General features: G+C 37.5%; 1 protein-coding gene across 4 annotated transcripts in view; it reads left to right on the forward strand.

The window, feature by feature from the left end:
* Positions 1 to 8774: 8774 nt before the first annotated feature.
* Positions 8775 to 18230, forward strand: part of IL13RA2 (interleukin 13 receptor subunit alpha 2) — a 93210-nt gene continuing 83754 nt past the window's right edge. For 2 of the 4 annotated variants that reach the window (XM_059678490.1, XM_059678489.1), the window contains exons 1-2: positions 11529 to 11619; positions 11917 to 11970. Coding sequence is in view for 1 of the 4 variants with exons in the window: in XM_059678488.1 (XP_059534471.1) it covers positions 8903 to 8915; positions 11917 to 11970 (67 nt within the window). In the remaining 3 variants the exon portion in view is untranslated. Of the gene's footprint in view, positions 8916 to 11501; positions 11620 to 11916; positions 11971 to 18230 lie in introns of those variants that run through there. The other 2 variants (XM_059678488.1, XM_059678491.1) reach the window with 2 other exon arrangements.

Below are 18230 nucleotides of genomic sequence, written 5' to 3' on the forward strand. Positions count from 1 at the left end.
CAAGAAGATTGAGATCATATCAAGCATCTTCTCAGGTCACATTGGCATGAAACTAGATATCAATGACATTGAAAACATCCCAAAAAACATCTAAACACATGGAGGCTAAGTAGCATGTTATTAAAAAATCAGTTGGTTACCAATGAAATCAAGGAAGAAATTAAAAAAAAAACTTCCTGAAAACAAATGAAAGTGAACACACAACAATCCAAAATCTATGGGACACAGGGAAAGCAGTTCTGAGAGGGAACTTCATAGTACTACAGGTACACCTCAGGGAATATTTCTAATAAACTATCTAACCCTACAAATTAAAGAATTAGAAAGAGAACAACAAGAAAAGCCCAGAGTAAGTAGAAGGAAGGAAATAATAAAGATCAGAGTGGAAATAAATGACATACAGACTAATTATATAGCAGATCAATGAAACCAAGAGCTGGTTCTTTAAAAAGATAAACAAGATTGATGAACCTCTAGCCAGACTCATGAAGAAAGAAAGAGAGAAGACCCAAATAAACAAAATCAGAAACAAAAGAGGCAAAGTAACAACTGAACCCACAGAAATACAAAGGATTATAAAAAATATATACTATGGACAACTATATTCCAACAAGCTGGCAACCTGGACAAAATGGACAAATTCCTAGAAAAATACAATCTTCCAAAACTGAATCAGGGAGAAGCAGAAAACCTGAATAGGTCATTAACAACTGATGAAATTGAATAATCAAAAACTCCCGGAAAACAAAAGCCCTAGTTCAGACAGCTTCAGAGGGGAATTTTACCAAGTGTTCAAAGAAGAACAAACACCTATCATTGTAAAGCTATTCAAAAAAAACATAAATTGAAGCGGTAGGAAGACTTTTCAGCTTTTTCATGAGGCCAGCATTATACTAATTCCAAAACCAGATAAAGACACTACAAAGAAAGAGAATTCCAGGCTAAAATTCCTGATGAACATAGATCCTAAAATCCTCAACAAAATATATGAAAAAGATCATATACCATGAGCAAGTGGGATATATTCCAGGGATGCACGACTGGTACAATATTTGTAAATCAATAAACATGATGCATTACATAAACAAATTGAAAGACAAAAATCACATGATCATTTCAATTGACACAGAAAAAGCATTTGACAAAATTCAACACCCTTTTTTAAAATAAACTCTTAGCAAAGTGGGAATAGAAGGATCATACCTAAACATAATAAGAGTCATATATAACAAGCCTACAGACAACATCATATTCAATGGGAAAAAACTAAAATAATTTCCTCTAATATCAAGGAAAAGACAGGGCTGTCTTACATTCTCCACTTTTATTCAACATAGTACTGGAAGTCTTAGCTACAGTTGTCAGACATGAAGAAAAAATAAAAGACATCCAAATTGGAAAGGAGCATATAAAACTGTCATTATTTGCAGATGACATAATATTGTACATAGAAAACCCTTAAGATTCCACCAAAACAAACCTCTACATTTAATAAATGAATTATGCAAAATAGCAGAGTACAAAATTAACACCCAGAAGTCAATGGCATTTTAAAAAATATATATTTTTATTTATTTTAGAGAGGATGACAGAGAGATAAAAACATCAGTGATGAGAGAAAAATCATTGATCGGCTGCCTCCTGTACACCCCACACTGGGTAGCAAGCCCACAAACCGGGCATGTTCCATTACTAGGAATTGAATCCTGATCTCCTGGTTCATAGGTTGAAGCTCAACCACTGAGCCAATTGTGGCCTGACTCTATGGCATTTTTATACACCTATAATGAACTCTCAGAAACAAAAACTTTAAAAAACTATCCCATTTATTATTGCAACAAAAAATTAAGATACACAGGAATAAACTTAACCAGGAGGTAAAAGACCTGTCACCAGAAAGGTTGAAAAAAGAGATAGAGGAAGATAAAAACACATGGAAGAATACACTGTGTTCATGGATTGGTAGAATTAATATCATTAAAATATCTATATTAGCCAAAGCAATCTATAGATTCAATGCAATCCCTATTAAAATTCCAATGTCATACTTCACAGAGCTAGAACAAGTACTGAAAAAATTTAGATAGAATCATAAAAGACCCTGAATAGCTGCAGCAATCTTGAGAAAGAAGAACAAAGTTGGAGGAATCACAACACCAAATATCAAGCTATACTTCAAAGCCACATTAATCTAAACTTCCTGGTACTGGCACAAGAACAGGCATAAAGATCAACGGAACAGAACAGAGAACCCAAAAATCGACCCAAGCCATTATGCTCAATTAATATTTGACAAAGGAGACAAGAGCATACAATGGAGTAAAGGCAGTCTCTTCAATAAATGGTATTGGGATAATTGGTCAGGTACATGCAAATAATGAAACTAGACCACCAACTTACACCATACACAGGAATAAACTCAAAATGGATAAAGACTTAAATGTAAGTGGTGAAACTATAAATATCCTTTAAGAAAACATAGGCAGCAAAATATCAGACATTTCATGGAGCAGAGTTTTCACTAATATATTGCCTTGGGCAAGAGAAACAAAGGAAAAAATAAACAAATGGGACCACATCAACATAAAAAGCTTTTGCACAGCAAAAGGAACCAGCATCAAAATCAAAAGGGAGCCCACTGCATGGGAGAAAATATTTGCCGATGATACATCTGATAAGAGGTTAATTTCCAAAATATCTCAAGGACTCATAAAACTCAACAACAAAAAAAAGACAACCCAATTAAAAAAAAATGGGCAGAAGACCTGAATAGACACTTCCCCAAAGAAGACATACAAATGGCCAAGAGACATATGGAAAAATGCTCAATGTAACTAATCATCAGAGAGATGCAAATCAAAATGACAATGAGGTACCACCTAACACCTGCCAGAAGAGCTCTCATCAATAAATCAACAAACAATAAGTGCTGGCGAGGTTGTGAAGAAAATGGAACCCTAGTACACTGGTGGTGGGAATGCAGACTGGTACAACCACTATGGAAAACAATGTGGATTTTCCTCAAAAAATTAAAAATGAAACTGCCAGTTGACTCACTAATCCCACTTCTAAGAACATATCCTAAAAAACAGAAACAACAATCAGAAAGATTATATGCACCCCCATGTTCAAAGCAGCGTTAAGTACCAATCAATAGGTGAGTGGATTAAAAAACTGTGATACATTTACACAATGGAATACTATGTGTCTGTAAAAAAAGAAGAAAAAGAAAAAAAATAAGGATCTTTTACTCTTTGAGACAGCATGGAGGGACCTGATGTTGTTATGCTAAACAAAATAAGCCAGTCAGTGAAAGACAAGTATCACATGATCTCATTTGTATGTGGAGTCTAATGAACAAAATAAACTGATGAACAAAATAGATCCAGAGACATGGAACAGAGTGATGTATTTTAGAGGGAACAAGGTGGGAGAGGAGATTAACCAATGAATTTATATGCCTATATGCATAGGACATGCAAGGACAGTAGTGCGGGGAAGGCAGGGGAAGGAGACTGAAGTGGGGTGGGGGAGATCAAAGGGGGGGGGCTTTTGTAATACTTTCAACAATAAAGATAAATTTAAAAAATTTTATGAAGCAGACAAACACTTATCTTTGGTACCTCCCATTCTCCTTGTTCAGCCTCTCTCCTTGCCTATTTTTGCTCTTTCATCCACTGGTTGCCTAGCCTGGTTTTCCTTTCTGTAGGGCTTTGCTGTTTCCTAGCTTGCTAGCAACTTCATCTAAGATATTAGTGGACACATCTAAGAGTATTATTCTTCCCATAGGTTTTTGAATTTCACTAAAGTCTATTACAGACTAGAATGCTTTCTAGTCTTGAGAATGAATTCCTAATAGTTTAATGGAATTTGCTATACATTTGTATAAAGGTGTTCTCTGTGCATCTAGTAACATATTTCTCACTTTCTTATCTGCTTCCCTCTTCAACCACATTCTTCCAGCTACCCAAGTCTGACAAGGCTTTATAAATATTCAATTCCCAGAAGTTACTAATACTTTAACCAGGATAGTAAACGTGAAGTGTGGTGGATGTGTGTGTGGGGAGGAGAGTAGATAATACAGGAGGCATCTGCTTCACCACTGCATTCAGCAAAAGAGGATTTTATGTATTTCAGGAAACTCTTGTATCTCTGATTGCTTAGTTCCTAGCGTATTCTTGTATTGTTTTCCAGTCTGAATGACTAAAGGTACAGATGAGACTATAATAAATTGGAAGATATGTAAACATAGTGATCTGGTTGTGGACATTTTCTCCAATAGCAAGAGTGTCAATATGATAAGTTGATTTCCTATGCGTACGGACCTTGCTGTCTTTCTTATGTCTTTTCAAAAATCAACTGCAGACTGACAACTGTCTACCAATCTCTGTTCTCCCTTATTTCTGTACGTACAGCTAGACTACATGTCCCAGCTTCTCTTGCAATTATGTTAGACCACCTGACTAAGTTCTCTCTAATGGAATGGGAGCAGAATTACATATGTCAATTCCAGCACTTGCCCATAGAATCTCCACACATGCACTTTCAAGCTTTATTTGCCTCCCCATGGGAAGGAATGTTAGCAACCAAAGCAACATTGGAAACTACACATTGAAAGTAGAAAAGCTACCTGGTGACCTGAATACCCACTCTGGACTGTTACATGAAGAATTAAGATGTTGTGCATTTAAACATCACATGCCTGTGTCTATTTGTTAATAGCAGTTTACCCTACTACATTGTAGTAAGAGATCACAGTATCTCCCACAAAATGTGTCACGATGCTGAGCATAGTGTATGTACGCAATAAATAATTGTTGAAGGAATGACACTACACTAGCCCATTCATGAAAGATCTTCTAACCCAGCCGGCAAAACTCAGTGGTTGAGTATCAACCTATGAACTAAGAGGTCATAGCTTGATACCCCGACAGGGCACATGCCCAGGTTGTGGGTTTGATCCCTAGTGTGAGGTGTGCAGGAGGCAACTGATCAATAATTCTCTCTCATCATTGATGTTTCTATATATCTCTCCCTTCCTCTCTGAAATCAATAAAAATACATTTAAAAATATATCTCCCAGAAGTTATTATTACTATGCAACACTAAGCTGCAAAATCCCTGCATTGGCACATAATTTCATTCATTTTAAGTCATAATTAATATTTGGGTTTTGAGCACTTACTTCATGGTTTACTCCCAAAATATTCTGATGAGGAAGGTGATATTACCTCCATTTAATATATGAGGGAACTGAGATTCAAATAATTAAATCACTTTCCCAAAGCCACACAGCTCTTAAATGACTGAGCCAGGATTCAAATTCAAGCATGCCTGACTTCAAAATTCTTTCCATTACACCATGCTTCCTTGAATATGTGTTTGGCTCCACACACCATGTTTATTGCTTTGATTTATAATCCTGAGAGTACAGTATGATTCAGAGCAAGTTATAATCACTTGGACCTTAATAAACCAGTAAAGTAATACTAGATGAAATATGTGATATTAGCTAATTAATAGAACAGATAGAATAAAACTGTAAACATCATTCACTAATGTTAGCAGCAACCTTTCTAGAATTCTGCAGTTTTATTCTTATTACCATCTCTTACACGCTTCCTTCATAAGTGATCTTTAAAATTATAAAGTAAATATAGTAAAAGCTCAGTTAGAAAACATGGCGATTGAATCTGAGATACCATGGCTGGCTGATTTTCTGGTTAGGGATCAGAAAGCAACAAAAACATTTCTAATTTTAGTACTTACTTTTTGGAAAGTCTTTCAAAATTCAGAAATTTATTTTCTGACCATTGAACAGACTGTTGCAGTGGTATTCTAAACTAGAGAAATGTACTTTAAGTTTTTAATATTTTTCATTTCTTTCAATTGTTCAGGAAATATTTATTGAGCACCTATTATGTGCAAGAATGTACTTCAAGAACTGGAAATCCAGCACTGAACAACAATAAAAAAATCCCTCATAGAGCTTACGTTTTAGTGGATAGAGAAATATGAGAAATAAATAAACACAAATACATAGTCTGCCGGGCGGTAACAGATAATTGGAGGAAATAAAGCAGGCCGAGAGAGAAAAGGGCTTTGCAGGGAGCAAGAGCAGTTTTGAATTATTGAGTGACTCAAGAAAGTCTCTAACGGACAGATGAATGCAAGACCTGAGGAGTTGAGGAAGTCAGTTATGCAGATGTCTGGACAGAGTCTTCTACTCAAAGGAAATAGCAAAGGTCCTGAGTGGGAGACTGTGCTTGGAATGTTGAAGGAACACACTGAGGAAGAGAGGGTAGGAGATGAAGTCCGTCTCAAATGTGACCATTAAAACACAAATATATTCTAGAATGGTTGCTGCTAACATCGGTGAATGATGTTTACAGATTTATTCTATTTTAGGGCTACCACGGGGAGATTAGGAAAAGATGCCTGGATATTTATATTTGCGTGAACTTGGCTATTTTTTTCCCCTCTTGGTGTTAAGAGTAAATGTAAATAAATAGGAGTAAGAGAGAGTTTATCACCCTTGTGAAATATTTATTTATGACTTTCCTGTCATTTTAAAAAATGTGTTACATTCCAAATATAAACTCCGTTTTGTGCTCTCTTTTTGTAAAAAAATATTTTTAAAGATTTCAGGGAGGAAAGGAGAGAGAGATAGAAACATCAATGATGAGAGAGAATCATTGATTGGCTGCCTTCTGCACGTCCCCTACTGGAGATTGATCCTGCAACCCGGGCATGTGCCCTGACTGGGAATCAATCTGTGACCTCCTGGTTCATAGGTCAACAACCACTGGGCAACACCAGCTGGGCAGTTCTTTGGTCTTTCTGAGAACACCTTGCACGTCTAGAACTAATCTATTGAAATAAAGCCTCCTATGTGCCCATTCTGGTATTTTTTTTCAGTGTTGAACTTGCAATTGCAATCATGCATTTGTTGGCTCATGGTTGCTTGAATGCTTCATCTTCTTCATTTCTGGTTATAAACACAACTATGGGTGCTTCTCAAACAGAGAGAAGGGAGATTCTCACCAGGAACCGGTCTTGTCAGGTACTCTGCTGCTATCTTTATCAAGCAGCTCTGCAGGATTTGCATGGACTTTGTCATGTGCTGGTAATCCTGGAAGAAACTATCTGGGAGAAATCATCTGGATGGTACTTATGAAATTTGAATTTAATTTCAACAATTAACTACACAATTTACTTTAAGGCACTGCAGCTCATCCTGTAATCTCCCTTCAGGAACACTTCTCAGGGGATGATATCGTACCAAATAGGACTGTCATGTCCAATGAAACATACCTGTGATGTCTCTTCTGAGAAAAATCAAAACCAGCACGTCAAAACCTGAGAAAGCGCTGCTACAATTAGGATGGCCCAAGCCTTCACTCCATCCCACGTTGGGCATAGGTGGGCTGGCCTTTTAGGAGTTTATTACCTACAAAGTTTGGAGATCACTGTCTTAATACAATTTCTTTTTTTAAAACTCTTTTTTTCTTTATCGATTAAAGTATTACATATGTGTCCTTATCCCCCCATTACCCCCCCCCCGTATCCCCCACTCATGCCCTCACCCCCCTGGTGTCTGTGTCCATTGGTTAGGCCTATATGCATGCATACAGTCCTTTGGTTGATCTCTCCCCCTTATCCCCACCCTCCCCTACCCTCCTTCTGAGGTTTGACAGTCTGATCGATCTTCTCTGTCTCTGGATCTGTTTTTGTTCATCAGTTTATGTTGTTCATTATATTCCACAAATGAGTGAGATCATGTGATATTTATCTTTCTCTTACTGGCCTATTTTGCTTAGCATACAATTTCTTATCTTACCACATTAACAATATTTATGTACATGTCTGTTTTCTATGCTAAGTACTAATGTCCTTGATGGAAGAGGAACAATGTCTATTTTTGTATCTAGAGTATGTAGCTCTTGGTTTTGCAGAGGTAGGTGCTCAATTAATTTCTGCTATATGGAAATAGAAGTTCCCAACCAGCATTTAAATGAAGCAAGGATTAAAACAGCCTGAGTTCTGTTACCAAATAGGTCATTTTTGGTCATGTTATCTTGGAAAATGCACTTTTATTTTCCTCACATAGAAAATGTGGTGAATACTTCCTGTTCTACCTTTCTCAATGGTTGCTTATGAAACTCACATGCAAAAACGAATTTGAAAACCATATAAAGCTATGACGTATTCATATTATTTTTCAAATATAAACTACTTTTAAAGTTTAGTGTAATGAAAAACTAAGCTTAGAAAATGACAGATGCGAAAAATAGTGACTATGTTCTGAAGATTAAAATAAGTATCTTCTAGTGTGTTTAGCCTTTGAAATGTTGGCACTTTCCTTCAATAGTTCAAATTGTTTCAACAAACATGCTGTCAATGTTACAGGATTTTTTTGAAAAGGGGAGGGAGATATAGACATTGCTTACCATTTCCAAGTGCCTTAGAGTGCAAAGTGGTGTCAGCATTCCCTTTGTTCTTGTTTTAGTCAGTTCTACTTAAAAATCACTCATTTGGAGATAAGAACTGAAAATTGACAGCACAAAAAGGAAACCAATGGGGCAGCTTTCCTGTTCTGTGTGAGAACTAATTTCCTGATAATGAAGGCCTATAGTCACATGAGAAGGCAAGTCTAATACTTCATTTCTAGTTTGTTAACTAAGGTAACCAAATACCTTTGTTTGGATTTCTTTTTTTTAAGGTGTGAGGAAATGAACTATACCAGTTCAGTGAAACCAGGGAGATGTGTCAGGTTGGGAGAAAAAAGTTTGGTAATACAGTCTCAGGTTTTTAATAGGTAGGGATCCCAGAAGCAGGAATAAAAGGAGTGAGGTTTATATGGAGTGGGGCTGACTTATCCACCTGATCAAAATTAAGGTACATGAGAGATCCAGGTGAGAAATTTTCTGATTATGCTCTGACCCCACCTCTCTTCCCCCACCCCTGAACATTTTTGTGCTCTTTTCACCTCCCTGCAAACCACTTGCTGCTACCACTTCACAAATCAATCCATCATTGTCTCTATTTTATTTTCACTTGCCTCCTACTATTCTCCTCCTTTATTCCTCTTGCTTCTTGCATGTGTGCTCTTGTCTAAGTGTTTATAAATACTACATATGTGAATATGTATATGAATAGATATATCTTATTAAATAATGATGACATGCAACTTGTAAGAGCTGAATAAATGTTTTTAAAATAAATAGATAAAAGCAACATCCAATGAATGTAATTGGATATATTATACTTACTATTTCTATTTTCTTTTTTTGTTTTTTTTTATTGATTAAGTTATTACATATGTGTCTTTATCCCCACATTACCTCCCACTATTTCTATTTTCAACTTAATGATTTAACCAATGATTGATGCCTTCACTAATATATGAAAATAGAGCTTGCCATAGTGCTAATCTGTATACTAGCTACCCCTTATAAGGATTGTTCAACTCATTCATATATTTAGAACATATTTGTTGAGCACTTAATGTGCCTCAGGTACTGTTTTAAGTATCTGGGCATTATCAGTGAACAAAATAGACAAAAATGCCTGCTGTTAGAGCTTACAATCAAGAACACGGAGATGGGCAATAAATGATAAAATAACCAACTCATTAACTAGGAAATAGATGCTTTGAAAAACATAGAGGGGAGAAGGAGATATTAATGTATGGTGACAGAAGAAGATTTGACTTATACATTTCTTGTAACATAGAAACTCACACCTGAAACCTATATGATCATATTAACCAATGTCATCCCAATAAAATTAATTTTAAAAGAGGGAAAATAAAATTCTCAGAAATATAGAAAAAATAAAAAATATAGAGACGGTGTGCTATGTGGTGGTAGTGGTGGTGGTGTTGGTACAGGTTGCAATCCTATATAATAAAAGCCTAATATGCTAAGTGTCAGGTAGACCAGTTGTCTGTTCAACTAATCAAAGTGTAATATGCCAATGATATGCTAAGGCCACTCAACTGCTCACTATGATGTGCACTGACCAGCAGGGGGAAGATGCTCCGACTGGTAGGTTAGCTTGCTGCTGGGGTCCGGCCAATAGGGACTGAGCAAGATCAGCTGAACATGCCCTGGAGCCCTCCCTCAGTCCCTCCCCAGATGGCCAACCTCCCGTGTCCGATTGTGCACCAATGGGGTCTCTCAGCCTGGCCTGCACCCTCTCGCAATTCGGGACCCCTCGGGGAATATCAGAGAGTTGCTTTCGACCTGATCCTGCAGGCCAGGTTGAGGGACCCCACTGGTGCACTGGACCTTTAGTTCTAAATAATATGGCCACGGTGTAGGCCATCTCCTTATTGAGAAGGAGACATTTGAGAACCCAAAAGACCAAGTCAGATACTGAACCAGACTGATTTTTTAGGACCCCTCAAATCTCACTACAGAAATGATGCATATTCTGCCTATGTGTAGGGTTGGTCCCAAGTGTAAGCCATGTCAGGGTTAAACCCAGAGGGCAACCATTCCTTTCTCTTGCTGAGAGCCTGATTCAGCAATATAAGACAAACGCCTTGGAGAGGCATTAGTTCTTGTGCTATTGCGTAATATCTAGAAAGACAGCTTTTATATTGGCAGGACCTTCATACACTCCAAAAGTTCAAATTTCAAATATATAACTTAGGGAAATTAGACCATAAAAATGCACCTTGGGATGCACTGTGAAATTCTCCAAAAAATCTAACTTCATAAAATGATGTGGTCTGGAAATGAGGATGAGTGCTCAGCCAGAATATTTCTTTGATGACATAAGAACCAGGGGTAGCCAAGAACCAAATCAACCACTCCAGATTTCTGGCTTCCTCCCAGGAGTCTAAACATTTGTTTCCTGAGAAATACCACTTGAATAATTTCTTGGCCTCTGGACAAGGATACCACAAAACTAAACTGTATTGCCCTAACTTAATTTGTGAGCTGGAGTCAGGACTTAAATTTTTTTTTCTCACTGTGGTAAATGCAGCTGTATTTTGAATATTCTGAGCAATATTGCTCAATATTATTCTGGGAGATAAAGTTTTAGGGAAGAAACAGATTTTATAGACCCCCCATGGAAATTCTAAATACAGTGTCATGAGTTTTAGAGGGCCAAACATGAATAGAGAAACTCAAATCCAGGATGACCTTAGCAGAACCCTGAAGCCAAGCATTTGCCTGCAGAAACAGAGGATAGGTCATAGGGGATGAGATGTACTCTGAGAGGAATGTGGCAGGAACGGTATTCATCAGCCCAGAAGAAGAGAAGCCTGAGGGATAATTTAATGATTATCTTAAAGTATCAATGACTCAGATGAAGAGAATAGTCAACAAATGGTCTCTTTCTTCTTAGATGATTCAATAGACATAAGAGAGACCATGGGAGATTTTGGTTAGACTTAACTGGGAATCTTGATTGTGAAACACTGGAAGTGGTTCCTGAGTAAAGTCTTGAGGACTCTTCTTACTAGAGAGGCTTATAAATAGGAGAAAGTCTCATTCATCTGTGATGGGTAGAGTGTGGAAGCAAGACCTAGTGACTCTAAGGTTTCTTCTGCAGGACTACACTTAGTACGCCAGCTCTTTTGGAATAATATTGTCTTTGCATAAGGTTGGAGTAGACTGGCATGATTTGTATTTAAGCTATTGGTTAAGTGATGTTTAAAATATACATAGACCTTCTGTAAACAAGTTATAACCTTTAGTAGTTTCCTCTCATTTCCAAACATATCATGACAGTCTAAGTAGTTTCTTAGTATGTCTTCTTTTACTTTGTTACCTTCTTTTTGGGAAAGAAAACAGCATTTATTTGAATAATATCCATAGATATTGTCAGAAAGTTATGACATTTAATGTTCTTCTTCTATAATTTTATTTGCTTTTAACCTATATTACTCTCCTTACCTAGGGCTTGTAGAGACAATTCACAAGAAGTGGCTGAATCTCACACACTTTTGGAAAGGTAAGTTTTAATTTTCTTAAAATTTATAATAAAATTGTATAAAATAAATGTATTTGTAATAAAGCAAATTTAATCATAAAATATTTTTGGAGAATAATTAGAGTAGGGTATGACTTCGAAGGTCATCAAACTTATTTTACTGTTGAGAAAATTGAGGTCCTGAGAAAAGGATGTTTATATCCAATGTAACAAAGGTAGTATTAGGACCAAAACTCAGGTCCCCTAATTCACAGTCTAGTGCTCTTTACAACACACTTCACTAAATCTTTCTCTGTTTGGGTGGTTATTGTCTGGTGAGGTGGCATGAGTATCTGCATGTCTGTTAGAGCTAAGAATCTATTGGTCCATAGAAGTGTGACAGCCATATGAAAGTGATAGATGATTCAGAAGAGTGTGTTCTTTAACGTAGAGGGACACAGGAAAGGTAACATGGCAAAGGGAAACTCATACAGAATATATTTCCTGACTCTAGAGATGAAAATTTTGGGGGAGACTCTTCTAGAATAAGGTGTGAAGAGGACAAGGAAGAGATACTAATATACCATGCATGAAAATATAATCAAATGGTTGATATCATGAAAATTTGACTTATATTAAATATTATGTTTTTATTTTTAAAAATATGTTTTTATTGATTTTAGAGAGAGAGGAAAGGAGAGGGAGAGAGAGAAACATTAATCGGTTGCCTCCTGTACATGCCCTGATCAGGTATTAAACCTGCAACCTGGGTATGTGCTCTAGCTGGGAATAGAACCAGCTACCTTCCATGGCTCATATTAAATACTAGAGGTCTGATGCATGGATTCGTGCACCAGTGGGGTCCCTCAGCCTGGCTTGTGCCCTCATACAATCCAGTTCACCTCGGGGGATGTTGGACTGCCAGTTTCAGTTGCAGGCCAGGCTGAGGGACCCCACCAGTGCACGAATCTGTTCCCTGGGTCTCTAGTATGCATATAAGATCTTTGGTTAATCTCTTCCTACCACCCCTCCCCGCTTCCCTCTGAGATTCGTCAGTCTGTTCCATGCTTCCATGCCTATGCATTGAGCGTTTGCCCCCTGGTGGTGAGTGCACATCATAGCTACCAGTCGAATGGTTGAATGGTCAGACACTTAGGATATTAGCCATATATATATATATATATATATATATATATATATATATATATATATATAATAGATGGTAGTTAAGAAATTAAATGTGTTCCATCAAACCTTATGAAAAAGGTTTCACAACAATTACATTTCTCACAGCTATTGAATTTTTTCTAAGGTGTTCATAGTAAGCAGCATCCATGCAGCATCTATGTAGCTTGGAATTAGAGTCTGTCTGTGTCATTAAGTATTTGCGTGACATAGAAAATGAGAATGGTCAAGCGGTGTGGCACTCTGAAAGACTTATGGTAATGTGGAAGGCCAGTATTACTGAGACATTAAATGAAAGAAAAGGCAGATAGCCCAAATTTACACACAATCAACTTATATTGTTCTAAATAAAAACCATGTTTCTTGGACCCACCTCAAGTTCTGCCTTGAGTAGAGGAAATATATTTTTATCCACCTTTGAGCTCTTGGAGTCTGACACACAACACATATCCAGTGGAGCCAGAGAGGATGGGTCAGAGGGAGCAAAGATGTAAGCCAGAAATGGACTTATCTGGGATGGCAAGAGCTTGAGGAAATAGCATTGATAGGACCTCATGTTGGGTTGATTGTGGTGGCTGAAATAAAGGGAGAAAATAAGGATATCTTATCTGGACTGAGCAACTAGATAGCAGTGTCATTCTCTGAAATCTGAAATACAGGAGGAGGACCAGTTCTAGGTGGGGAGGAAGATGATGCATTCAGATTTGGAAATGTTGAGTTTGACTTGTCTGTGAGACATGCAGGTGAAATTTTTTAGTAAACAATTTGATATAATGGAGTTCAGTTGAGTAGTATGTATTTTTCCTTCTTTGCCTCTTCTGAATGCCCTTAGAGACCATCCTCAAAAACTTAGTCCTTGATCCCATACTGCCCTGGACTCACCCTTTATTTTCATTTCCTTCTATTTCTCAAAGGCAAACATTGTTTATCCATCTGTACTTTTTACAGTGCTTAACTGACTTGCATTTGGCCACCTCACCACTGAGGTCATTCAGGAAAACATGACATGCATGATAATACTTATTAAAAGGTGCAAAGGACATTTAAGTGTTTATAAATAGTTACAAATATCACAATCCAGGTGTATATGTGTGACAAATTTTACTTGAAAGATTAGTAGAATATTTTCCATTACTCCCTTTCCCTAATTCAGGTTTTTCAACCTTTAGCAAGAAGTGGGAATGATAACTGCTTTTCTATGCTGGCTTTTTTACAATTCTTTATTCTACCTTCTGTTTTTGAGAATCTGCATCCCAGTCTGGAATATGACATTGATAAACCAGGGAAGGGGTCAGTCAGGTCGTTGTTATTTAATGTTTGGGGCCTCCCAATTATCTGTGAATGTGATATCCTGAGACACTCTCTGCTTCATTTTTGCCAAAGGAGAGGCCTCTATTATACCAAAAATGGAATATATGTGGGATTTCTGTTAAGCATTTACAGTGAATAGTTCCTCTCAAAAAAATGAAGAGGCTTAGGCACATTTGCCAAGTGTGGGAATGAGGTCTTTGATGGCTTAGTAATTCTCACTTTCCCATCTCCCCTTTTGATATTTGTTCATGATGTTTACCCTCCCTCTTCCAGGACTTTTAAATTTCATTTAGGCACACATCCATGTAGTCACACATTTATTTCTCACATCAATAAAATTTACCAATCTTAGTCTCTGTACTTTGCAAAATACTTAATATAAGAATTAGTCATGTTGTGCAAATGTGAAAGACTAACACCTGCTTATTTCCGACACTGATCTCTTAAGTACTATATGGGAATATCGAAGGGTTTTAATCTCCACATATTTGTGGGTTTCTTTACTTCCTTTTTGCAGTTGATTTCTAATGTTAAAGCATTGTGGTCAGAGAATATGCTTGGTATAATTTCAGTCTTCTTGAATTTGTTGAGCATAGTTTTGTGACCCAACATATGGTCTAACCTTGAGAATGTTCCATGTGCACTGGAGAAGAATGTATACTTTATATTCTGGGATAACAGACTGTAAATGTCAATTATGTCCATTTGGTCTAATGTGTCATTTAAGGCTGATACTTATTTTTTTTAATATATTTTCTTTATTGATTTCAGAGAGGGAGGGAAAAGAAGAGAGAGATAGAAATATCAATAATGATAGAGAATCATTGATTGGCTGCCTCTTGAACGCCCCACACTGGGGATTGAGCCTGCAACCCAGGCATGTGCCCTGACCGGGAATCAAACCCAGGACCTCTTGGTCATGAGATGACACTCAATCTACTGCACCACACCAGCTGGGCAAAGCTGATACTTCTTTATTGATTTTCTGTTTGGATCATCTATCTAGAGCTGTCAATGGAGTATTAAGGCCCCTAACTATGACTGTGTTTTCGTCAGTTTCTCTCTTTAGTTCTGTTAGTAGTTGCTTTATATATTTTGGTGCTGCTTGACTGGGTGCATATATATTAAAAGGTGTTATGTCTTCTTGATGTAATGTCCCCTTTATCATTATAAAATGTCCATCTTGGTCTCTTGTTACCTTTGTTAACTTGAAATCTATTTTGTCAGAAATAAGTATGGCTACACCTTCTTTCCTGTGAATATTATTTGCTTGAATTATTTTTACCCTTTCACTTTGAGTTCAACTTTGTCTTTGAAGCTGAGATATGTCTCTTGAAGGCAGCATATGGTTGGGTTTTGTTTTTGATCCAATCTGCTACTCTGTGCCTCTTTATTGGTGAATTCAGTCCATTTATATTTAGAGTAATTATTGATGTATGAGGATTTCCTATAGCCATTTTATCTTTTTTAAAATATATTTTTACTAGAGGCCCAGCACATGAAATTCGTGTGTGGGTATGGTCCCTAGGCCTGGCCTGTGATCAGGGCCATCTTTCTGGGCTGCCTGCAGCCAGCCCCGCCCTCCCCCCCCCCCTGGTTCCCCGTTCACCATTGGGCATTGGAACCTGACAGCTGGGGAAAGGGACTGAGACGTCAGCCATTCCCACCCACTCACTGGCCCCGCCCCTGCTGCAGGTTGCCCTTAGTGTATGGGGTGACTGGTGGAGTGGGGGCCTTGGCTTGGAGCCACCCTTGTCCCCTGCCACTGATCCCAGGTTCCCTGTTCACCATCAGGTGATCAGAGCCTGCCGGCCAGGGAAAGGGACTGAGAGGTGGTCAGTGTGCCTCATAGTGACTGGTCGAATGGTCATTCTGGTCATTCTGCTGTTAGGGTCAATTTGTGTATTACCGTTTTATTATATAGGATAGATTTCAGAGAGGAAGGGAGAGGGAGACAGAGATAGAAACATCAATGATGAGAGAGAATCATTGATCAGCTGCCTCTTGCATGTGCCCTTGACCAGAATCGAACCCGGGACCCTTCATTATGTAGGCCAATACTCTATCCACTGAGCCAAACCACCTAGGGCTCTTATTTATTTATTTATTTTGTAGCTCTGTGGTTCTTTTCCTTTGTGTTTCTGTCTGTTGTTTTTGTTTGGTGGTATTCCGCACTTCTTTTCTTCTTCCTTTTTTTTTTTTTTTTTTTTTAAGCTATGTGTCCTGGTTTGGGATTTTTGTGTGTGGTTATCATTAGGTTTATAAAAAATGAAGTTGCATATATCCCATAGTTTGTTTGTTTTTTCTTTTGAGTGCATCTGATCTTCGTCTTCCTTTGCAAATTCAGACCTTTACTCCCTCCCCTTATATGTTTTTATTATCACAAATTATCCCTGTTTGTGCTGTAAGTTTGCTGGTGAACTTACTCATTGTTTTGTGAGCTTTTGCTCTTTGTTTCAGGTAGAGTCACCCCCTTGAGTATTGCCTGCAATGGAGCACTTCTGGTGATAAATTCCCTCAGCTTCTATATGTCTTAAAATTCCTTATTTCTCCTTTAAACTTAGAGGATAACTCTGCTGTATATATTACTCTTGGCTGGTAATGTCTCTCTTTCAATAGTTTGAATATTTGGTTCCACACTCTTCTAGCTTGTAGAGTTTCTTCTGAGAAGTTTGATGATAACCTAGTGAGCTTTCCTTTATAGATTACTTTCTTCTTTTTTCTGGCTGCCTTGAGAATTCTTTCTTTGTCATTAATTTTTGACAGTCTTAAAACCATGTGTCTTAGAGAAGGCCTCTTTGGATTGAGAGAGCTAGGTGTTATGTTTGCTTCTTGGATTTGAAAATCTAGCACTTCCCTTAGGTTTGGGAAGTTCTCATCAGTTTGAATAGGCTCTTTGTTCCCTTCGCCTTCTCTTTTCCTTCTGGTATGCCTATTATCCTTTTTTTAAAAAAATATATATTTTAGTGATTTTTCACAGAGAGGAAGGGAGAGGGATAGAGAGCTAGAAACATCGATGAGAGAGAAACATTGATCATCTGCCTCCTGCACACCCCCCACTGGGGATGAGCCTGCAACCAAGGTACATGCTCTTGACTGGCATCGAACCTGGGACCCTTCAGTCTGCAGGCCGATGCTCTATCCACTGAGCCAAACCGGTTAGGGCGCCTATTATTCTTAAATTGCTCTTTCTGATGAAGTCAGATAGTTCTCATAAAGTTCTTTATCTTTCTTTCTTTCTTTCTTTCTTTCTTTCTTTCTTTCTTTCTTTCTTTCTTTCTTTTTATTTCTTTCTTCTTTATCTTCTTTCTTCTCAAGTCTCTTTCTTCTTCCTTTGATGTCATTTCTAGGTTTCTATCTTTGATACCACTAATTCTGTTCTCCATCTGTTCAGCTCTATTTCCTGTGCTCACTAGTTCATTCTTGATCTCTTTTAAGCTCTTCATATCCAGAATTTCTTTTTTGAAATTTTAATCTATTTGGTAAATTACTCATTTTGTTCATTAATTTATTTCATCAAATTGCCTATCTGTTTCTGCTCACATCTTGTTGAGTATTTCCAGAATGGCAGTCTTGAATTCTCTGTCATTTATACCAATATTTCCATGGGTTCCAGTTTGCTTTCTGGAAATTTTTCATTTTCTTTATGAACTGCCTTGCTACCTTGGTTATTTATGGTGTTTGTTGAATTCTTTCACTTTCTAGGCAACTGTGTATGAGTGGCACTTCTCTAACAGATTAATATGATGAGGTCTTTCTATTATTTTCCAGTAAGTGGTGCTGAATCACAAGTTTTTAGCTCTGTG

This window comes from Myotis daubentonii, chromosome X (assembly GCF_963259705.1).
Source record: "Myotis daubentonii chromosome X, mMyoDau2.1, whole genome shotgun sequence".
NCBI classification, from domain to species: domain Eukaryota; kingdom Metazoa; phylum Chordata; class Mammalia; order Chiroptera; family Vespertilionidae; genus Myotis; species Myotis daubentonii.